This window comes from Eschrichtius robustus, chromosome 6 (assembly GCF_028021215.1).
Source record: "Eschrichtius robustus isolate mEscRob2 chromosome 6, mEscRob2.pri, whole genome shotgun sequence".
NCBI lineage: Eukaryota > Metazoa > Chordata > Mammalia > Artiodactyla > Eschrichtiidae > Eschrichtius > Eschrichtius robustus.
Window position 1 is genome coordinate 47886701 of NC_090829.1, and position 24599 is coordinate 47911299.

General features: G+C 39.1%; 1 protein-coding gene across 1 annotated transcript in view; it reads right to left on the reverse strand.

Moving 5' to 3' along the window:
• The window catches only part of WDR49 (WD repeat domain 49), a 149285-nt gene that overhangs the window by 98304 nt on the left and 26382 nt on the right, over nucleotides 1-24599 (reverse strand). Inside the window, 3 exon segments of the mRNA XM_068545639.1 lie at nucleotides 19321-19495; nucleotides 20647-20823; nucleotides 24145-24585. Of these exon segments, the coding sequence (XP_068401740.1) occupies nucleotides 19321-19495; nucleotides 20647-20823; nucleotides 24145-24585 (793 nt within the window).

The window sequence follows — 24599 nt, forward strand, 5'->3', positions numbered from 1 at the left end:
CTCAAGGTCCGGCTCACGCCCAATCCACTGGTTTTTTTTATGTTTTGACTGGTCTAGAATGTTTCAGAGTGGGGTGTCCTGGACTTAATGCTCTGCCAAGAGTCACAAACACAGCTAGAAGCCCAGGTTGATTGGCTGTTCCCCTGTTCCTGATTATCTAGTACCAGACGGGCAGCAAAATCCCACTTCCCAAGCAACAAAAGTGACCCTGCTGCCTTTTGTCAGAACAACCTATGCATTCCTATCAGACTCGGGCTCCAAGAGACATAGCTGCTCTGTCACCAACTTCAAACCACTAAGCGCTCCATGGTTAGAGCGCAGTTCTCTTTTGCATTTTGCTAAGACAATGATTTGTGCCCCAAGGTGAAAGATTTCTGATTTGACCTCAAGCCCAAATTTCTGCCTCACATAAAGACGGATGTTGGAAATTTGTACAGCTTAAGAAAAGTTGCTTTAATAGAACGGCTCTTGAAAATGTTTCTGATCTGTTTATTATACAGAATCAAGAATAACACTCTTGGAATACAACTCTCAATGGATCACTAGCATTCCTGCACATCTTATGAAACTAATCCTTGACAGCACTTCGTTCCACACTATCTTGTTAAAGGTGTTTACATAGAAAACAGCCTTAGAATGTAAGATCGCTTCTCCCTTTGCAGCAAATGATAGACAAACTTACTACCAAGAATAACTCTGGAGCAAAAGATAGCACTCGCCTGCCCACTGTAGAAGATTCAGGTTCTCTAAACTCAGGGTTCCTCTCCTGTAACATGACCCACTGCGTGTGCAGGCATTCATCTGCAACTGTCTGCTTTGCCTCTGTGGGACTTCGGTGTCAAGGGGAACTGACACAAATATGCGGATACTCATGGGGCTTGCTGTGCTGGGAGTAATGAAGTCTTTTTTCTCTAACACAGGAGTCTTCTGTCCTCTGTCATTTTAAGATTATTTTAAAAATTCTTTCTCCAAGTGAGAACCACAGTGTTTGTATTGTTAGCTGTGCTGGAAATGGCAAGCTAACTTATTAGTAACTACCTTGGAAATAGTCTTACTATTTTGGTGAAAGAATTTAATTTGCTTTATATAGATATGTGTATATACATATGTGTATAAATATACACACATATATATGAATACATACATTTCTGAATTACTAAAGGCAAGGAAATTCTGAGAGGTAGAAGTATAGCTCAATACATTCTTTCCTTTGAGCTTATTCTATTAAGATGATTGCTTCTAAAAGCAACTGGGACTTATATGTTTTAACATGACCAATTTAAAACTAAGGAGATTGGGGCTATTCATGTGTCACATACAGATGTCCTCTCTCAAAACACAGCATCCAATCTTCAGATTTATTAGGCATCTACTATGTGCCCTGTGCTATGATACCTTTAATAAGAGAAGAAATAGACATAGCTTGGATGGTCCCAAGCTTGGAAAAAAAGATATGTAAATCAAACAATTACAGGAAACTTTAGTATACAATAAAGGGATAAATTGAGTAGTACAGAAATTATAATAGAAGTTCAAAGATGAAAGAAACCAGTGTGGGCTTCAGGGTTTGGAAGACATTTGGTGGGCCCTGACAAAAAGAGAGCATTTCAAGAGATAAGTGGTGACAAAACACATGCGTGGGAAACAAAAGGTAAACTCCAGAATCCAGAGCTCAAAGAAGACGAATCTACTCCTTTATTTTACAGGCTAAGAAATAGAGACCCGTGCACGTTCAAAGATTTGGCCAAAGTCAGCAACTGACTGCTGTCCAACTCAGAACTAGAGCCCAAGCATTCTGATTCTGAGTTTGGTAGTTTAATGTTATATAATGTGCAATATTAAAAATCCAGTCGGGATTGGACATTAGCGTGTGGCAGAGCCAGAGTACAAAGTCAGATCTGATCTCCTGACCACTGGAACAGGGCTTCTCATATTTTAATATGCACAACTGTCACCTACAGATCGGCGTTAAAACACAGATTCTCATTCAGAAAACCTAAGGTGCTGCATTGCTAACGATCCGCAGTTGTGTTTGCTGATGCTCTCTTAGGACCACACTTGGAGCAGCAAGACACTAGAATACGTTCCTTAGAGCACTGCCATCCTTCTATAGCCTAGAGAATTAAACCACAGTTCTTAAAATTTGGGATATCAAATGCCCCTTTGGGAATCTGATGAAAGATATAGACCTTCTCCACCAGAAAGATGTGTACACACACACAATTTTATATAAAATATCAGGATCTGGGGAACCTCCCCCCTTCTACTCATGAAGCCCAACCATGATAGATCTGAGGAACTCAGGTAATTAATTTCCAGCTACAAAGTAATTTGGGATTGCAAAACACTCCACCTGCTTTTTCAAGTGATTCTTAAAGTTTCTGTTACTAATGATGGATATGCTTTGTGTTAATCAATGCCGAGTAAGCAGCTCTTTGCAGGGGAGAGCCCTTTGCAGGAAGCAGCTCTCTGCAGGAGGCCCCTTTTGTCTTGTCACTTTAGCAAAGCTATATTGTAACTAACCTTTAAACTAGGCGCCCCCATGCTCTGCTCACCTCCTGCCCAAGCACACCTTTCAAATCTTTTGATCACACAATGCCTTGCCTAACCTGTTGATGCTTTCCTTACATCAAAGAAATAGAAATGAAGACTAAGTAATTAACAGATGACTAGATCTTTTCCCCAGCTTCCCTTCTGTAATCCCTCAAGCCAACTGTGTGAACAAGACAGCATTTAAAGAAAGATCACAAGCAGTCCACAAGTCTGCATGCAATGGGAGAAGGTGATGAATCTGACCCCCTGCCTCAATGATTAAATGAGTTTGCTCCCCCTTTTTCCCTTTAAAAACTTTCATGACCGAGCAGAATCTTCCGAGTTGGTTCTAGAACACAAGTCCGCCTTCTCCCCAGGTTGCAGGCCTCCTGAATAAAGCAACCTTTCTATTCCTACCAGCACTTGTCTCTCAAGTATTGACCCCCACACAACCAAATTAATTAATTAATTTTTAAAAATACCCACTTTGGGCTTCTCTTTTTAGTTTCTACTTCTTTAAAGTAAATGAGTTTAACCGATCTTTGATGCCAGGGTTCTACAAATCAATGCCAGAAAACAATTTCTAAGGAAAAAAGGAGGAGCTGCAATAATGCAAAGGAGACTTTCAGAAAGGAGAGCTCACAGAGCTCTAGGCAAACAGAATAATTCACTGAGCAGTGTATTGTGAAATGTCGTGAAACGCAAAAAGACTGCTAAGGGCCAAACTGGTCTATTTCTCCACTCTGCCCAGAATTCACCTGGATGGTACATTTCTTGCTCATCCCCCATCATGTAATCTCCCTCAATCTATGGATTACTTATAATAATTATTCGGGTAATTTTTTGAATCCCTCCCATTCATTACCAGGTATCATCATGCCAGATGCCCTCACCCTGTTGTCATCTTTAGTGGGCAGATATCCCAAATTTACTGATGAGGAAATAGTCCAAAAGCCATATCACCCAAAGGCATGTGGCTAATTGGAGGTGGAGATGAGATTGAGCCCAGTCCTGTCTGGCTGTGAGCTTTCCATTTTGTACTACTGCATCCTTATTTTTCATTAAGCCACACTGCTGTATGTATGCCAGGTTCTTTCTATTACCAACCACGTTTCTGTTCCCCAGACTCTCAATCCCAGACCAAACTCCCACTTCATCTTTAGTCTTTCCTGATCTCTTCACTTTTTTATTGTTACTTATCCCCCTAGGACATAGTATTCCTATGTCCTCTTGTTTTCCATCTTTTTCTCATCTACTCTTTCCTTCTTAAAAGAAAGAAAGAAAGAAAGAAAGAAAGAAAGAAAGAAAGAAAGAAAGAAAGAAAGAAAGAAAGAAAGAAAGAAAGAAAGAAAGAAAGATAAATGAAGGAAGGAAGGAGTAATCAGTTCTTATAAAACTGAGTTCTTTGAGCCTCACTGGGGAGCAATTAATTTTAGGAACATAAAGGTTGCTGATCACTTTTACACTAACACTGCTACTTTACTAGAAGTACCAACAGTATAAAATCTGACGACAAGTATCCTCGTCAGGAGCAACCTCAATGAAAATATTCCCTTTGTTTACAGAAAATGCTAAGAGTTATTATAACCTGACTTAATGAAGCAATATTATAATACATAAAGTATACAACACAGTACTATAATTATATCTTCAAGTCCATGGAAATTCCATAATATCATTACACTACAATCAAAATAAAGTATTTCTACCCAGAAAATTGCTTTGTCATGTGTTTCCACATTATATCCAAGTATCTTCTTTAGTTTTGAGGCTATAAAGAAAGACATATAAAGAAGTACATTCTGCCCCGGTATTTAAAGTATGGCTGTAAGATTTGAATCTGGAGGTTAGCAAGTGACATTCATGGGCCTGTAGTGTTACATACTAGAGGCTCAACAATTCACACTTTATTTCTAAACCAAGATATAACCTGTTTCTGATTAAATTGTAAAATGCCGGAGCTCCTGAAAATGCCTGACCAAAAGGTGAAAGTAAAGCCATTTCCTTAAAATCAGATTAACTGATATATAAAAATGTGTTCCTCCCTTCTTGAAGAGAGGAACGGAAATAATGGGTTATGATGAAAAAGTTTTTAAAATATCAAGCTAGGGAATGGGATGAACTGATAAAGTATATGAGTTGTTTTTAACATTCTCAGTGAGTTTGGGGATTGGTAAAGAAACATTTTAAAATTACTTTTCAATAATATTTGAGAGGAAAAAAGACAATTTGATCATGTCTGTCCATTACGATGCTAACTTTCAGCTCTTCCACTGTCTTGCCCCTTAGTCATAAAAAAGGCATTAAGGGAAGCTGTCATTGATCTCTGTCCTCATGTTGCTGTCAAAATAACCCTGTGTAGGGCTTCCCTGGTGGCGCAGTGGTTGAGAATCTGCCTGCCAATGCAGGGGACACGGGTTCGAGCCCTGGTCTGGGAGGATCCCGCATGCCGCGGAGCAACTAGGCCCGTGAGCCACAACTACTGAGCCTGCGCGTCTGGAGCCTGTGCTCCGCAACAAGAGAGGCCGCGACAGTGAAAGGCCCGCGCACCGCGATGAAGAGTGGCCCCCACTTGCCACAACTAGAGAAAGCCCTCGCACAGAAACGAAGGCCCAACACAGCCATAAATAAATAAATAAGGGTATTTAAAAAAAAAAAACAAAAGAAACCCTGTGGAATAGCAATTAGTTAATGTGAAAAAAGTGATTTGAAATGAAAAGTGATGCCCAAAAACTAAGTAAGTAATCTTATTAAGTACCCTTAGAGTAAGCTAGAATGAGGCCACTCTTATCATTTGCCAACAGATGAAAGCTATAGCAGGGTAGAAAATTGGGCCATTTCTAACTAGGAATTCTTATTATCATTTTTCAGGCTTTTACTTTATGAGTCACATGACTTAGGAAAACTCACTACCTTGAACTTTCTTTGATGCCCTCTTGTTTGAGGGAGTTTATTTTCAGTTGCATTTCTTATTTTGAAGTTGGAGTACCATTCTCTGAGACCACCACAGGGCTCTCTACATTCTGAGCAGCTGCCATTTCAAAGAGGAAAGATAAGAAAGAATAATTCTATCTATTCCATTTTTAAAAATCAAAATACATCTAACTCAGCACTGGTAGGTATATTAAAAATAATAATGCAGTTCATTTAATGAATTTTCAGAATACTGATTAGACCTATGTTCACAATACAATGGATCTTACCCTTCCACCACACTGTGGAACGAGCTGCAGGAAAAGATCTTTTACTTCAAACTGAGGCCAGTGGCTCACAGCTGATTTCAACTGCTCTAAACCCAGTGAGGGCACTGGCAGGAAGGGCAGCGTGTTCCAGCTGACTCAGTGGTGCACCATTTTTGTCTGGAGGACTGATTTAGATGCAGGGAAGTGGAAAAACACACCAGCAAGACACTAAATCTGGCTTCTCTTCCAAACTTAGTCCCATCAATTATGAAGGCTCCCAAAGCAAACGACCTGCTGTCTGGATTCTAAATTCCAGGGCACAGTTCCATTAATTAGCTCAGTAATTATTGACTTTATCAGTTCAAACTCGTAGCCGTGGTCAAACAAAGGGGGCGAAACACCCTTCAACATAATAAAAAGTCAATCATTTTTATTATTGGCAATTTAGTATTCACTCTTTCCGGAGCTGTACTTCCAGTCTCTGGTTTCCAAGGTTTCCAATGATATTGTCTATATGAAAAGGTAATTCTTTGGGACCAAAAAAAAAAAGAGAAACTTCTTTGAGGTTGAAGACATTTATGTCTTGCCACTACTGCCCAAAATCATTGTACTTACTTTTCAAGCATTTCAGAAGGTAATTATTTTTCCGTTAACATACACCACAGAACCACTCAGATGCAATGAAAACATTTTCTCATTCAAAGTTTTAAATAAGTATGAACCTTACCTTAAAGCAGTAAGCTAGGGGGTCTGGGCAAGATGGCGGAAGAGTAAGACGCGGAGATCACCTTCCTTCCCACAGATACAGTAGAAATACATCTACAGGTGGAACTCCTCCTACAGAACACCCACTGAACGCTGGCAGAAGACGTCAGACCTCCCAAAAGGCAAGAAACTCCCCACGTACCTGCGTAGGGCAAAAGAAAAAAGTAAAAACAGAGACAAAAGAATAGGGACGGAACCTGCACCAGTGGGAGGGAGCCGTGAAGGAGGAAAGGTTTCCACACACTAGGAAGCCCCTTCGCGGGCGGAGACTGCGGGTGGCAGAGGGGGAAAGCTTCGGAGCCACGGAGGAGAGCACAGCCACAGGGGTGCGGAGGGCAAAGCGGAGAGATTCCCGCACAGAGGCTCGGCGCCGACCAGCACTCACCAGCCCGAGAGGCTTGTCTGCTCCCCCGCCGGGGCGGGCGGGGCTGGGAGCTGAGGCTCGGGCTTCGGTCGGATCGCAGGGAGAGGACTGGGGTTGGCGGCGTGAACACAGCCTGAAGGGGTTAGCGCACCACAGCTAGCCGGGAGGGAGTCCGGGAAAAAGTCTGCAGCTGCCGAAGAGGCAGAGACTTTTTCTTACCTCTGTTTCCTGGTGCGCGAGGAGAGGGGATTCAGAGCGCCGCCTAAACGAGCTCGAGACCGGCGCGAGCCGCGGCCATCAGCTCGGACCCCAGAGACGGGCGTGAGACACTAAGGCTGCTGCTGCCGCCACCAAGAAGCCTGTGTGCAAGCACAGGTCACTCTCCACACCGCCCCTCCCGGGAGCCAGTGCAGCTCGCCACTGCCAGGCTCCCGTGATCCGGGGACAACTTCCCCGGGAGAACGCACGGCGCACCTCAGGCTGCTGCAATGTCACGCCGGCCTCTGCCGCCGCAGGCTCGCCCCACATCCGTACGCCGCCCTCCCCCCACCTGAGTGAGCCAGAGCCCCCGAAGCAGCTGCTCCTTTAACCCCGTCCTGTCTGAGCGAAGAACAGACGCCCTCAGGCGACCTACACGCAGAGGCGGGGCCAAATCCAAAGCTGAACCCCGGGAGCTGTGCGAACAAAGAAGAGAAAGGGAAATTTCTCCCAGCAGCCTCAGAAGCAGCGGATTAAAGCTCCACAAACAACTTGATGTACCTGCATCTGTGAAATACCTGAATAGACAACGAATCATCCCAAATTCAGGAGGTGGACTTTGGGAGCAGGATATATTAATTTTTCCCCTTTTCCCTTTTTTGTGAGTGTATATGTGAATGCTTCTGGGTGAGATTTTGTATGTATAGCTTTGCTTGCACCATTTGTCCTAGGGTTCGGTCCGTCCATTTTTTTTTTTTTTTTTTTTACTTAAAAAATTTTTTTCTTAATAAATGTTTTCTTAATAATTTTTTCCTTATTTTCTATTTTTAAAAATTAAAAAAAATTTTCTTAATAAGTTTTTTCATATTTTTTATTTTAAAAAATTTAAAAAATTTTTTTCTTAATAAAGTTTTTTCTTAATAATTTTTTTCTTATTTTTTATTATAAAAAATTAATAAATTTATTTTTAAAAATTAAAAAAAATTTTTTTCTTAATAAATTTTTTCTTAATAATTTTTTTCTTATTTTTTATTATAATAGCTTTATTTTATTTTATTTTATCCTCTTTCTTTCTTTCTATTTTTTCTCCCTTTTACTCTGAGCCGTGTGGATGAAAGGCTCTTGGTGCTCCAGCCAGGCATCAGGGCCGTTCCTCTGAGGTGGGAGAGCCAACTTCAGGACACTGGTCCACAGGAGACCTCCCAGCTCCACGTAATACCAAACGGCAAAAATCTCTCAGAGATCTCCATCTCAACATCAAGACCCAGCTTCACTCAACGACCAGCAAGCTACAGTGCTGGACACCCTATGCCAAACAACTAGCAAGACAGGAACACAGCCCCATCCATCAGCAGAGAGGCTGCCTAAAATCATAATAAGGCCACAGACACCCCAAAACACACCACCAGACGTGGACGTGCCCACCAGAAAGACAAGATCCAACCTCAACCACCAGAACACAGGCACTAGTCCCCTCCACCAGGAAGCCTACACAACCCACTGAACCAACCTTAGCCACTGGGGACAGATACCAAAAACAACAAAAACTACGAACCTGCAGCCTGTGAAAAGGAGACCCCAAACAGAGTAAGATAAGCAAAATGAGAAGACAGAAAAACACACAGCAGATGAAGGAGCAGGGTCAAAACACACCAGACCTAACAAATGAAGAGGAAATAGGTAGTCTACCTGAAAAAGAATTCAGAATAATGATAGTAAGGATGATCCAAAATCTTGGAAATAGAATAGACAAAATGCAAGAAACATTTAACAAGGATGTAGAAGAACAAAAGAGGAACCAAGCAATGATGAAAAACACAATAAATGAAATTAAAAATACTCTAGACGGGATCAATAGCAAAATAACTGAGGCAGAAGAATGGATAAGTGACCTGGAAGATAAAATGGTGGACATAACTACTGCAGAGCAGAATAAAGAAAAAAGAATGAAAAGAACTGAGGACAGTCTCAGAGACCTCTGGGACAACAATAACCACACCAACATCCGAATTATAGGGGTCCCAGAAGAAGAAGAGAAAAAGAAAGGGACTGAGAAAATATTTGAAGAGATTATAGTTGAAAACTTCCCTAATATGGGAAAGGAAATCGTTAATCGTCCTGGAAGCACAGAGAGTCCCATACAGGATAAATTCAAGGAGAAACACGCCAAGACACATATTAATCAAACTATCAAAAATTAAATATAAAGAAAACATATTAAAAGCAGCAAGGGAAAAACAACAAATAACACACAAGGGAATCCCCATAAGGTTAACAGCTGATCTTTCAGCAGAAACTCTGCAAGCCAGAAGGGAGTGGCAGGATATACTTAAAGTGATGAAGGAGAAAAACCTACAACCAAGATTACTCTACCCAGCAAGGATCTCATTCAGATTTGATGGAGAAATTAAAACCTGTACAGACAAGCAAAAGCTGAAAGAGTTCAGCGCCACCAAACCAGCTTTACAACAAATGCCAAAGGAACTTCTCTAGGCAGGAAACACAAGAGAAGGAAAAGACCTACAATAACAAACTCAAAAAAATTAAGAAAATGGTAATAGGAACATACATATCGATAATTATCTTAAATGTAAATGGATTAAATGCTCCAACCAAAAGACATAGACTGGCTGAATGGATACAAAACCAAGACCCGTATATATGCTGTCTACAAGAGACCCACTTCAGACCTAGGGACACATACAGACTGAAAGTGAGGGGATGGAAAAAGATATTCTATGCAAAAGGAAATCAAAAGAAAGCTGGAGTAGTAATTCTCAGTTCAGACAAAACAGACTTTAAAATAAAGACTATTACAAGAGACAAAGAAGGACACTACATAATGATCAAGGGATCGATCCAAGAAGATATAACAATTGTAGATATTTATGCACCCAACATAGGAGCACCTCAATACATAAGGCAAATACTAACAGCCATAAAAGGGGAAATCGACAGTAACACAATCATAGTAGGGGACTTTAACACCTCACTTTCACCAATGGACAGATCATCCAAAATGAAAATAAATAAGGAAACACAAGTTTTAAATGATACATTAAACAAGACGGACTTAATTGATATTTATAGGACATTCCACCCAAAAACAACAGAATACACATTTTTCTCAAGTGCTCATGGAACATTCTCCAGGATAGATCATATCATGGGTCACAAATCAAGCCTTGGTAAATTTAAGAAAATTGAAATCGTATCAAGTATCTTTTCTGACCACAACGCTATGAGACTAGATATCAATTACAGGAAAAGATCTGTAAAAAATACAAACACATGGAGACTACACAATACACTACTTAATAACGAAGTGATCACTGAAGAAATCAAAGGGGAAATCTAAAAATACCTAGAAACAAATGACAATGGAGACACGACGACCCAAAACCTATGGGATGTAGCAAACGTAGTTCTAAGAAGGAAGTTTATAGCAATACAAGCCTACATCAAGAAACAGGAAACATCTCGAGTAAACAACCTAACCTTGCACCTAAAGCAATTAGAGAAAGAAGAACAAAAAAACCCCAAAGCTAGCAGAAGGAAAGAAATCATAAAGATCAGATCAGAAATAAATGAAAAAGAAATGAAGGAGACAATAGCGAAGATCAATAAAACTAAAAGCTGGTTCTTTGAGAAGATAAACAAAATTGATAAACCATTAGCCAGACTCATCAAGAAAAAAAGGGAGAAGACTCAAATCAATAGAATTAGAAATGAAAAAGGAGAAGTAACCACTGACACTGCAGAAATACAAACGATCATGAGAGATTACTACAAGCAACTCTATGCCAATAAAATGGACAACCTGGAAAAAATGGACAAATTCTTAGAAATGCACAACCTGCCGAGACTGAACCAGGAAGAAATAGAAAATATGAAGAGACCAATCACAAGCACTGAAATTGAAACTGTGATTAAAAATCTTCCAACAAACAAAAGCCCAGGACCAGATGGCTTCACAGGCAAATTCTATCAAACATTTAGAGAAGAGCTAACACCTATCCTTGTCAAACTCTTCCAAAATATTGCAGAGGGAGGAACACTCCCAAACTCATTCTACGAGGCCACCACCACCCTGATACCAAAACCAGACAAAGATGTCACAAAGAAAGAAAACTACAGGCCAGTATCACTGATGAACATAGATGTAAAAATCCTCAACAAAATACTAGCAAACAGAATCCAACAGCACATTAAAAGGATCATACACCATGATCAAGTGGGGTTTATTCCAGGAATGCAAGGATTCTTCAATATACGCAAATCAATCAATGTGATACACCATATTAACAAATTGAAGGAGAAAAACCATATGATCATCTCAAACGATGCAGAGAAAGCTTTCGACAAAATTCAACACCCATTTATGATAAAAACCCTCCAGCAAGGAGGCACAGAGGGAACTTTCCTCAATATAATACAGGACATATATGACAAACCCGCAGCCAACATTGTCCTCAATGGTGAAAACCTAAAACCATTTCCACTAAGATCAGGAACAAGACAAGGTTGCCCACTCTCACCACTATTAGTCAACATAGTTTTGGACGCTTTAGCCACAGCAATCAGAGAAGAAAAAGAAATAAAAGGAATCCAAATCGGAAAAGAAGAAGTAAAGCTGTCACTGTTTGCAGATGACATGATACTATACATAGAGAATCCTAAAGATGGTACCAGAAAACTACTAGAGCTAATCAATGAATTTGGTAAAGTAGCAGGATACAAAATTTATGCACAGAAATCTCTTGCATTCCTATACACTAATGATGAAAAATCTGAAAGTGAAATTAAGAAAACACTCCCGTTTACCATTGCAACAAAAAGAATCAAATATCTAGGAATAAACCTACCTAAAGAGACAAAAGACCTGTATGCAGAAAGTTATAAGACACTGATGAAAGAAATTAAAGATGGTACAAATAGATGGAGAGATATACCATGTTCTTGGATTGGAAGAATCAACATTGTGAAAATGACTCTACTACCCAAAGCAATCTACAGATTCAATGCAATCCCTATCAAACTACCACTGGCATTTTTCACACAACTAGAACAAAAAATTTCACAGTTTGTATGGAAACACAAAAGACCCCGAATAGCCAAAGCAATCTTGAGAACGAAAAATGGAGCTGGAGGAATCAGGCTCCCTGACTTCAGACTATATTACAAAGCTACAGTAATCAAGACAGTTTGGTACTGGCACAAAAACAGAAACATAGATCAATGGAACAGGATAGAAACCCAGAGATAAACCCACGCACATATGGTCACCTTACCTTTGATAAAGGAGGCAAGCATATACAGTGGAGAAAAGACAGCCTCTTCAATAAGTGGTGCTGGGAAAACTGGACAGGTACATGTAAAAGTATGAAATTAGAACACTCCCTGACACCATACACAAAAATAAACTCAAAATGGATTAAAGACCTAAGTGTAAGGCCAGACACTATCAAACTCTTAGAGGAAAACATAGGCAGAACACTCTATGAGATAAATCACAACAAGATCCTTTTTGACCCAGCTCCTAGAGAAATGGAAATAAAAACACAAATAAACAAATGGGACCTAATGAAACTTAAAAGCTTTTGCACAGCAAAGGAAACCATAAAGAAGACCAAAAGACAACCCTCAGAATGGGAGAAAATATTTGCAAATGAAGCAACTGACAAAGGATTAATCTCCAAGATTTATAAGCAGCTCATGCAGCTCAATAACAAAAAAACTAACAACCCAATCCAAAAATGGGCAGAAGACCTAAATAGACATTTCTCCAAAGAAGATATACAGATTGCCAACAGACACATGAAAGAATGCTCAACATCATTTATCATTAGAGAAATGCAAATCAAAACTACAATGAGATATCATCTCACACTGGTCAGAATGGCCATCATCAAAAAATCTAGAAACAATAAATGCTGGAGAGGGTGTGGAGAAAAGGGAACACTCTTGCACTGTTGGTGGGAATGTAAATTGATACAGCCACTATGGAGAACAGTATGGAGGTTCCTTAAAAAACTAAAAATAGAACTACCATACAACCCAGCAATCCCACTACTGGGCATATACCCTGAGAAAACCATAATTCAAAAAGAGTCATGTACCAAAATGTTCATTGCAGCTCTATTTACAATAGCCAGGACATGGAAGCAACCTAAGTGTCCATCATCGGCTGAATGGATAAAGAAGACGTGGCACATATATACAATGGAATATTACTCGGCCATAAAAAGAAATGAAATGGAGGTATTTGTAGTGAGGTGGATGGAGTTAGAGTCTGTCATACAGAGTGAAGTAAGTCAGAAAGAGAAAAACAAATACAGTATGCTAACACATATATATGGAATCTAAGAAAAAAAAGAAAAAAAAAGGTCATGAAGAACCTAGTGGCAAGACAGGAATAAAGACACAGACCTACTAGAGAATGGACTTTAGGATATGGGGAGGGGGAGGGGTAAGATGTGACAGGGTGAGAGAGTGGCACGGACATAGATACACTACCAAATGTAAAATAGATAGCTAGTGGGAAGCAGCCGCATAGCACAGGGAGATCAGCTCGGTGCTTTGTGACCACCTAGAGGGGTGGGATAGGGAGGGTGGGAGGCAGGGAGATGCAAGAGGGAAGAGATATGGGAACGTATGTATATGTATAACTGATTCACTTTGTTATAAAGCAGAAACTAACACACCATTGTAAAGCAATTATACTTCAATAAAGATGTTTAAAAAAAAAAAAGCAGTAAGCTAATATTCGTATGTCTGAAACTGAGTTTTTCTTTTGACATTTCAATTTTACAGATATTTTATCATTAGCTTCAGTGAAACATTATCACCAAACTTGCCATGCATTAGTTTCTTTCCTCAATTGTACATTCCCTCCTCACACTGAGAAGGAAATCTGTACAAATATTTCTTGAGAAGGTCTAAGAATATCAATTCATGTTGCTGGGGTAAAAAGAGTATCACATGAACGCAGCCATTGTTTGCTTGCTCCTGACACAGTAAGGCTTGCAGACCAAGAGGCATAATCACTACTAAGCCCACCGTCCTGTACTTGAGTCCAGCCTGCCTTCTTCCTCTTCCTGCCTCCTCATTTCAGCCTTCTTCCATTCTCCTCATAGGGAAATAACTGACCTGCAAACAAACCAAAAACAAAAAAGTTGTATTTAAGCTTCGAGTCCCAGTGACTAAATCTGGGAAAAGGCAGTCATCTACTGCTTAGGACGGAAGCCAGTCCCCTTTCAGAGGTACCTGAGTTTCAAATCTAAAACTTGAAAGAAGACAAAGTCTTATATAGATACTTCACCTTTCCATATTCTCTACTTTCTCCTTTTTAAAATTTATTTATTTATTTTTATTTTTTGGCTGTGTTGGGTCTTCGTTTCGTGCGAGGGCTTTCTCTAGTTGCGGCAAGCGGGGGCCACTCTTCATCGCGGTGCGCGGGCCTCTCACTATCGCGGCCCCTCCCGTTGCGGGGCGCAGGCTGAGTAGTTGTGGCTCATGGGCCCAGTTGCTCCACGGCATGTGGGATCTTCCCAGACCAGGGCTCGAACCCGTGTCCCCTGCATTGGCAGGCAGATTCTCAACCACTGCGCCACTAGGGAAGCCCCGCCACCAGGGAAGCCCCTCTCCTTTTTGAGTTATCTTCTCTTCTACTGCATTTCTTCAACAGCCATTCATAGAGTATTACACTATACATTATTGGTAAATATATTTTTCTCACCCTGACCATTTTCTTTTTACCATAAATAACCCCCTTTAAAAAAAAAGAAGTCTACCAATATTTGCAAGATTTCTTTCGGTTTCTCTTTTCTTCTGAAATATTTTTAATAACATTTATTCAATGTCTTAGTCCAGGCTGCTGTAACAAATATAGAGAACTAGTGATTTAAACAACAAACATTTATCTCCCACAGTTCTGGAGGCTGGGAAGTCCAAGACCAGATGCTGACAGATTTGGTGCCTGGTCAGGGTCTACTTCCTAGTTCACAGATGCCTTACTTCTCACTGTGCCCTCATGTGGGGAAGAAGTGAGAGAGCTCTCTGGGGGTCTCTTCCTGTTCACAAGAGCTACACCTTCATGACTTAATCACCTCCCAAAGCCACCATTATAAGGGGGTAGGCGGTAGGCTTAGGACTTCAACGTATGAATTTGGGGGGGGAGGAGGATATAAAAGTCCAGTCCATACATTCTGCCCCTGCCCCTCTCCCCAAATTCATGTCCTTCTCGCATGTAAAATACATCTCAACAGTCCTGGAAGTCTTAACTCATTCCAACAACAACTCTAAAGTCTAAGTTCAAATCTCATCCAGATATCTAAATCAGACATGGGTAAAACTCAGGATACAATCCATCCTGAGGTAAATTGCTCTCCAAGCTGTGAACTTGTGAAACCAAACAAGCTACACGTTTCCAAAATAAAATGGTAGAACAGGCATGTGACAGGCATTCCCATTCCAAAAAGAAGAAAGAACAAAGAGGTGATAGGTCTCAAGTAAATATAAAACCTAACAGGGGGAAACTCCGTTAAACTTTATGGCTCAAAAATAGCCCATTGGTCTGATAATCTGCCTTCCAAATGTACTGGGATAGCAACGTCACCCCCAAAGGTACTGCCCACGCTGTGGCAACGGCCCCACCTATGCCGCGGCTCTCTGAAGTAGCCTCACTCGTGTCAGGGCTCCATTGGCTGCAGCCCACACCACAGGTCTCTGCAGGGCTCCCCCCAACCGAGGCACTAGGCTGGGGCACGCTAGCCCACCTGAACCACAGAGGCAGTCTCACTCACCCTTTGAAACCACTCTGCAATATCTCAGAAGAAAAGATCCAGGAGCTTGAAGACATAGAAATAGAATGCAACTCAACTAAAGCATAGTGATTTAAAAAAAGAACCAGCTGAATAAAAATGAAAAAGCCTCCATAACTAGTAGGGCAATATCAAGCATCTTACAGAAAAAAAAAAAGAGGGGGAGACAAAAAACTTCAGAAAAAATAGCAATAGAAAAATTTTCAAATTTAATGAAAATCCAAGAATCACAATGAATTCCAGTCAGCATAAACACACACACACACACACACACACACACACACACACCAAGAAAACTAAGGCACATCACAATCAGATTGCTTAAAATCAGTGAGAAAGGGAAAGTCGTATGAAACATTATACTACGTGTTATAAAGGACACTAAGGAGAATAAAGGTCATATTTCCTGCCCTAAAAATATTGTTTTAATTTTCAATTTATGTATAAATGTGATTTGTATGTGAGACATCCAAATTTGGGACATCTGGAATTGGAAGGGTTATGACAGACAGAACCAATATTCTGATGTGGGTACAGAAATTTGTAGGAACCCAGGAGCAAAACCAAAATTGAGAAGTTTGCAAATTACACAAGGAAGAGTCCACCTGAATTAGATGGTTGAAGAGACAAATATGAAGCTTGGCAAAGGGAAGGGAAGTATCAGAACAATACTGGTAAGAAAGATTCTTCTTTTGTGGCAGATCAGGAGTATCTCAGAATAAAGAATCCTAGAAGTAGTCAACATTGAGAAAGCGAGCTGGGGAGAGTCTGAGCATTGGGCCCAGGAGGGCATCTGTCAACTGCAAATAGAACATTCCCTACCTGGGAACAGAAGTCTTTGTGAGATATTCTAAAATGTCTCATCATTCCACATTTCAGACCTCAAGCCCTGAAGATTCCTGTTTGACAAGGTTGCTTGTTTCTCTCCTTGCTTTATCATTTCCATTTTCTCATGATCCCAACTAGCCAATCTGATTGCAGTTTCTTTCTTTGTCCTCCAATCTATGCTGGACAGAACTACTAAATAAAATTTTCCTAAATGCTGTCTACATCAGGTCTGCCCAAATTTCCTCAAAAACCTTCAATGCTTCACTGTTTCATTTTTTCTGTTAAATGTGAACTTGGCCTGGTGGCCAAGATCTTCCAACAGACATCCAACAGGCACTGTTATGTCCTTAATACTCCATCTCTGATCTATTCATGTCCATCTCACCCTCCATTATTGTGCCTACTTGCCTACCTTTATTTATGTTCACCATGCTCTCTTTTTTCCCCTCTACCCATCCATCCTTCAAATACCACCACTCACCCCTGAAGCTCTTCCTCATGTCTTTTCCTGCTTAAGAATTACAATAGGAGTCAAAATCTTGTTTATATGATTTAGTAGTTAATTTTCAGTACCATTGTACAATGTTCGAATACATGCTTTTATATTAGTCTTTAATTCTTACTTACCTATTAAGTTTTTTGAGTTAAGCCTATAATTTATCTTTCTTCCACTGCCTCCAATGCCTAAGACAGTTTTAAAGCACAGAAAATATAAATAATTGTCAACTGATTTAAATAAGCGGACTAAAGTAAATATATTTTTTCAGCTATTCTTCCAAAGACTATTCGCTTGATTATGAGTTTTAATTCAAAGAGCTAAGACATATATAATCTAAATTAGATAGCAAAGATCCCTAATTTTTTAATATATATAAAACTTTTCTGTAGCCAATTCCTAATTGCTGTGGTTTAGAGGCTAAACTCCAAAGGTGGATTCCTTAAGTCATAAACATGAATATCTACTGCTGATACTAAACTAAGTTCGCATATTCTTTTGTCAGTAGGTAAAAGAACTACAAATCAGAATGGTATGTTGGAAATATGATGAGCAGTGAATTCACATTGACCTAGAGAAAAATTCTTGTCCTGCAACTTAACAGACAAGAGCTCATCAGCAGATTACTTCACCAGTAGGGTTGGTTTTTGAGAGGTTTAAATGAAATTGTGACAGAGTCTAGAGTGAGAGCTTTTCATTCTCTCCCTGAGTGTGAAGAGAGTATTTAGACACTACTCATATTCAGACAAATGATCTCAATTTTAAAACCTTGTTACATTCCCAACCTTTTCAAAAACAGAATTCTATTAGCTTTTTCTCTGTATTTATTCATATTAATTTAAGGTCATGGCACTCAAACTAAACTTCAGGGAACTTACTACAAGCAGATTTCAAGAACTATAACTTTACTAGTGTGGTCTTTTTAGTCTTTAGTTTATGTATTAAAATATCATGCTTGTTTGGAAGCAGCTGTAATACCTCCCTCACTTTCAAGGACTCTCTTCACTTTCTAGTACTTTCTTGTTTCCACGTTATGAAAACATAACACATAATTTTGTGCCTGTCACACATAGTGGATGACCAAAAAATTTTATCTTTTGGTTTTCCCACAATTTATATCATGCCAGAATTACAGGATAGGTAGAAAGTACCAAAGAATGGTATGATTTATATTGAAGAAAAAAGTGCAGAACCTATAGTTCATCATGTGGGATATTATTATTGTAGGTCATGCATTAAGGAATTAGTTCCAAACACCTAAAACTCAAAAATGGCAAAACTACCATAAAAGCCAACTGTCGGGTCCATTTTGACTATCTCTTCTTCAAAGAACATTAGGAATATACCTACAATATAACAATGAGATTGACAGTTTCCATTCCAATCATTATTGGAATGTAGCATTATTTAATGTAGCAGTTAAGAAGTGAGAAAAATACCATAGTCCTTAGTGTCTGGACCAAAGGAGAGATCAGAGCAGAAACTGCACATTTGGATCTTGAACCATCAGATGCAAATTTTGTAAAAAATTAGGCATATTGTGAAACTAACAAACTCATTGTTGACCAGGTTTTAAGAAAGTCCTGGCCTTCCATAGATGCTGTTTTATAACATAATCCTATCACACAGAAAACTGCCACTCAAGTACTCTAGATCAGAGCAACTCAGTCATTATACCAAAAAAGAGAAAAAAGAAAAGAAACTGAGAAGAGTCCATTCTGAAGGCAGTCAAACTAATACACTTCCCATGAGAATATAAAGAAAGCAAGGGAGTGTTTTGAGGGTACTTGTTAAATTCTTTTATTAAGTAGACCCAAATGTGACTAAACAAAATTAGTTAGGATCAGAGTTGGGGTGAAGTTCAATGGATTCTGTGACAATTTTCTCCCCTGTCTTGAGATTTCTTGACTGCACAGTTCGCCTGAATTAATTGTATGAGGCATAAATTTTAGAAGGAAAAAAAAGAAAGAAGTAATTCCTGCTAGTGTGCAGGGGATAGCAGAGTCCAGGTCAAAACCTCCAGGGAATCCAGGATTAGTTTCTAGACTTGAACACTGTGTGTGAAACATTTTCATTAAGAAGGTAAATGTAGAAGTCTAAGGTGACACTTTCATTGTTGTTTAAATTCAGTACCTTGTCTGACCCAGTCTCCACAATGAAGTTTGTGCCCTAACGTATAGCAACATTTGTGATGTCCAGAGCACAGCTCTGCCCAGTTAATGGTCACGGTTGCTTCTTCATCTTCATATGCACCAGCAGGATGCTCAAAAAGGGAAATCAAGGCTGTTGTCAAAGCAATTACTTGAACCTTGAGAAAGACATTACAAGAAAAACAAACGTGGGTAGGGTAACTGTTGCAAGAAGATTCTATGTTCTTTACGATTAATAAGGAATAGGTATTGAATTAACAGGCATTTCTTTAATATTATTTCAAGGTTGCAGGCAGTTATATTGAAAGACATGACACTACAAGGTTGCTAATGCAATTACCAAGGGCATTTTATTTGTTTGCTTTTATGATCTATCTGTCATTAAAAACAGTAAAGATGGGGGCTTCCCAGGTGGCGCAGTGGTTGAGAATCTGCCTGCCAATGCAGGGGACACGGGTTCGAGCCCTGGTCTGGGAAGATCCCACATGCTGCGGAGCAACTGGGCCCGTGAGCCACAACTACTGAGCCTGCGCGTCTGGAGCCTGTGCTCCGCAAGAAGAGAGGCCGCGACAGTGAGAGTCCCTCGCACCGCGATGAAGAGTGGCCCCCACTCGCCGCAAATAGAGAAAGCCCTCGCACAGAAATGAAGACCCAACACAGCCAAAAATTAATTAATTAATTAATTAATTAAAAAAAAAAACATAACTATGAGTGGAAATTGTTCAAATTAGACTATTTCAGCATTCACAGGCATATTCTACTGTCGTTCAGTAAGAAGTCATTTTTCAGAGGTCGGGTGGAATTTGATGGGAAGACAGAAATCATTGTATGCAGTGTCTGGGGTTCAGTGGTGCTCTCTCTAATGCACCTATTCCTTTGTCACATGAGACAGGAAATAAGCATTTCCCAGGAGCTTGCTACTGAGAAGCCTGAAATCTTATAAATGAAAATGTGAACAATCAATTTGAAAGAATTATTAGAGATAACTTTAGACATTTAATATTAAATGTTTATTAATATTGGGGTCTAATAGATTAAGCATCCTATGGTGAAAAAGTTAGCAAATACTTTTTTCTAAATAAGGAAAATGAGACTATACACAGGCAAGAAAACCACAGGGAAGATTGGTTTTCGTATGTAAGGAGAGGAATTATGACCTAATCCATCTTTTTCATGTCCAAGGTGTGTGGCCTTGTAATCTATAAAGTAGTTCAATTAGGGGGTCACATTCATTGTACTCTGTTTCTATTTTGAGCTAAGGTTTGATGATTAAATCCATAGTGTTCAACCTTATCCTTCCCTCACTTACCTTTCCGGTTATGTCCCCAAGAGAAAGAACTGACTCATTGGCATCAAAAGGGTCATCCCAATAATCCATGCAAATCGGTGTTCCTTTCAGGCCTTGGAGTTTACATTGACAAGGAAGTTCTTCTTTGGACAGCAGATCATAGAAACAAATCTCTTTTCTTGTAAAAGCCACCGCTATCTAAAGTAGCAAAGTAGAAAATCAGAAAATATTTCTGATGGATTTAGTGAAAACAATATGAAAAGCAGACATGCAAATCTTAGCACCAAATCAGACATTTTCACCTGAGGGTCCTTAAGGTATTACAGAAGTATAGCATGGTGGCACAAATGTGCTTCATTCTAACCAAGTATTCTAGGCAAGATAAAAACTTTCCCATTTGAACACACTTTCTTCCCTATCCCTACTTCACAGACCCCCAACTTCTTCCACCCATGGGAGACTAGGCAACTAATCACAGGAAAGACAAAGACATAGAGGGCTACAGCATCACACAACCATACAGAAACTTTACAAACCATGTTTTATGAGGCAAGCAGAGGCTTTCACAGAAATAAATTGATAAAAATTCTGTAAGTAGCCTTCCTAAGTCAAATAAAATCCTAAAAACCATTTAAGAAAGGGTAAATACATTTGTAAATAAAATTGACAAAATTTTAGCTAGACTAAACCCCCCCAAAAAGAGAGAAGATACACATTACTAAATTCAGAAATAAAAGAGTAGATGTTACCATCAACCTTACAGAAATTAAGAAAATGATTATAAGAGAATACCATGACCAACTGTAAGCCAACAAATTAGATAACTGAAATGAAATGTACAAATGCCTAGAAACACAAAATTACCTAAACTAACTCAAGAAGAAATAGAAAATCTCAGCAGACATATAATAAATAGAAAGATTGAATTCGTAATCAAAAAATTTTCCCACAAAGAAAATCCCAGGCCTGGATGGCTTTTCATTAATAAGTTCTATCAAACATTTAAAGAATTAACCCCAATCTTTCTCAAACTCTTCCAAAAACTAGAAATGGAGGGAACACTTTCCAAATCATTTCATGAGGCCAGTATTTCCTAATACCAAAACCACACGAAGACATCACAAGAAAAGAAAACTGCAGACCAATATTCCTAATGAATATAGATGTAAAAATCTTCAGCTAAATACTATCAAAGAGAGTCCAGCAACATATAAAAAAGATTACACACCATGACCAAGTAATATTTATACCAGTGTAGGGAAACAAAATTTGCCACCTCAAAATGTGTCTCTTTGGCATGAGGATTAATTTAGGTTGATTATTTTTAAGAAATAGAAGACTCAGGAAGTTTTTCTTTTTACCTCCCCCCTAGCTGCCTGAAGAATTTGGATAAAGGGCTTGTTCCTAGAATAGAGCTATCACCAGAGATAACTGCAAAGACCATGGGCTAGATGTGATGGCAGAAACTCAGGGTCTAGAGTCCACTCTGAGTCCCAGCATCTCTGTATGGCCCAGCAAATATTTGTAGACCAAATATTTGCTTTTCCATCCTCATGTAAATTGCCTTCATCCCCTTTGAAATCCCAAACCACCATCCCAACACCTTCTTTTGTCTTTGCTAAAGATGATATTTAAGGTGAGGACTTTGGACACTTTGGTGAGTTACTCAGTTTTCCTGGGTCCCTTCCATATATACATGTTATTAGACTTTTGTTTGATTTCCCCTGTTAACCTGTCTCATTTCAACTTAATTATTGGACCAACCTAGAAGGGTAGAGGAAAATTTCTTCCTCCCAACACCAGGAATACCAGGTTAGTTTAACACATACAGATATCAACTAATGTAAGACACCATATTAATAGAATAAAGGAAAAAGGTGGTATGATCGTCTTAATAAATACAAAAAAGCATTTAACAAAACCCAATGCATTTTCATGATAAGAATATTCAACAAATTAGGAATAGAAAGAAACTTGATAAAGAGCATGTACAAAACAAAACAAAACAAAAACACAACCTACAGCTGATATCATACTTAATGGTGAAAAATTGATTGTACTCTCCCTAAGATCAGAAATAAGACGAGGCTGTTCACTCTCACCACTTCTATTCAACACTGTGCTGGAGTTTCTAGCCAGGGAAATTAGGCAAGAAAAGTAAATAAAAGGCATCCAGATTGGAAAGGAAGAAGTTAAACTAACTCTATTCGTAGATGACACGATCTTATATACAGAAAATCTTAGGGAATCAACAACAACAACAAAACCAATTGGAACCAATAAGTGAGTTCAGCAAAGTTGTAGAATATAAGATTACTTTTAAAAAACTATTTATATTCACTAGCAATGAACAATCTTGAAAATGAAATATCAAAGGCAGTGTAAGAGAAAGAAAAGACAAAGCACAACCTGGGATACAATATTTGTAAATTATCCATCATATAATTGCATATAACCAGAATATATAAAGAACTCTCAAAACTCAATAATAACAAAATTAACTCAATAAAAAATGGGCAAAGGATTTGAACAGACACTTCACCTAAGAGGATAAATAGTTAGCAAATCAGCACATGGAAATATACTCAACACTATTAGTCATTAGGTGATTCACACTATCAAACAAACAATTAACAAACTATTAAAAAAATCATAAGACAGAAATATGTACATGACTGGATATTTGATGATATTAAGGAATTATTGCTATTGATATTAAATGTAATATGGTATTATGGTTATGCTAAAAAGAGAGACTTTTTTAGAAATACTGAAACATTTACAGATTAGATGATTGGATATTTTGGATTTCAACAGAGGGGAGATGTAGATGAAACAAGACTGGCTGTGAATTGTAAATGGCTAAGGGTGGATATTGGTTCTTAATGGGATTATCTCTGCTTGTGTGTACGCTTAAATTTTTTCATAGTAAAATTTACCATCTGCTTAATGTAAAATACTAAGAATATGGATTCTTTAAGCTGCATTCTTCCCTCACAAATTGATTTTCTTTTCAGTATGTTACCTTTCTCATAGGTCTAGTTATATGAGGGTATTTGGACTAAATGGGCCCTACCCATCAAAATTAAGAAACTGACTAGTACAGTGGTCAACATCAGATAAGCAGTTCCCTGAAATTGCACTGAGCTGTGCTATGCACTGAGCTGTGCTATGCGCTGATATAGTCTCTCAGCTCTGCATACAGATCCAAGACTCTGCTAAAAACTACAGAGTCATAAAGGTCTTATCAGCTAGTAATACAGCATGGCCTCACTGGGGACAGAGACAAGAATCTGAGTCACTACCAGCCTTGTCGTTTAAAGGCACACAACAGAACAGTCTGTGAATTGGAGTAACTCACTTGGCTTTACCTGCATTCCCTCCAGGTGAGATGAGAGGTACAAAAGAGTAGCGCAGCTCTCTGTCACTGCTAGTGTCATACTTGCTATTGATCAGGAGCCCTGTCCTATCATTTCCCCCCTTTTACAAGCAATAAATTTATTAATAAAGACTCTGTACCTTGTTTACATTTTCCAGAGAAGCCATACTTGTCAGCCACAGGTGTTTAAGATTGTTGGCATCTGAAGTGACGGGAAGCACTTCTTGCAGCTTTAAATTCTCTCCCCAGATTCCTACTAAACCTTCCTTCCTGATGATCAGATAACGACTTGAACTTTTTAAGAAAATTACTTTTTGAATGGTGTCCTCGTGTTTCACTGGGAGGAATTCAAGGTCTTTCCACTGGGGAACCACCATTGCCTTTGCTTGTTCATCTTTCTCATAAAGTGTTAACAGCATAAATGAAGTCAGCTTGTCCCAATTAATACAGCCATCTTGGGCCACATCCACTTTATCAAAGAGCTCTCCATATTCTTCCTTTGTGCCCCAACCAACAATCTCTGTCATCCGCTGCACAAACTCTTCTCTGGACATACAAATGGTTTGACTTGGCTCTGAGGGCTAGAAACAGGAAA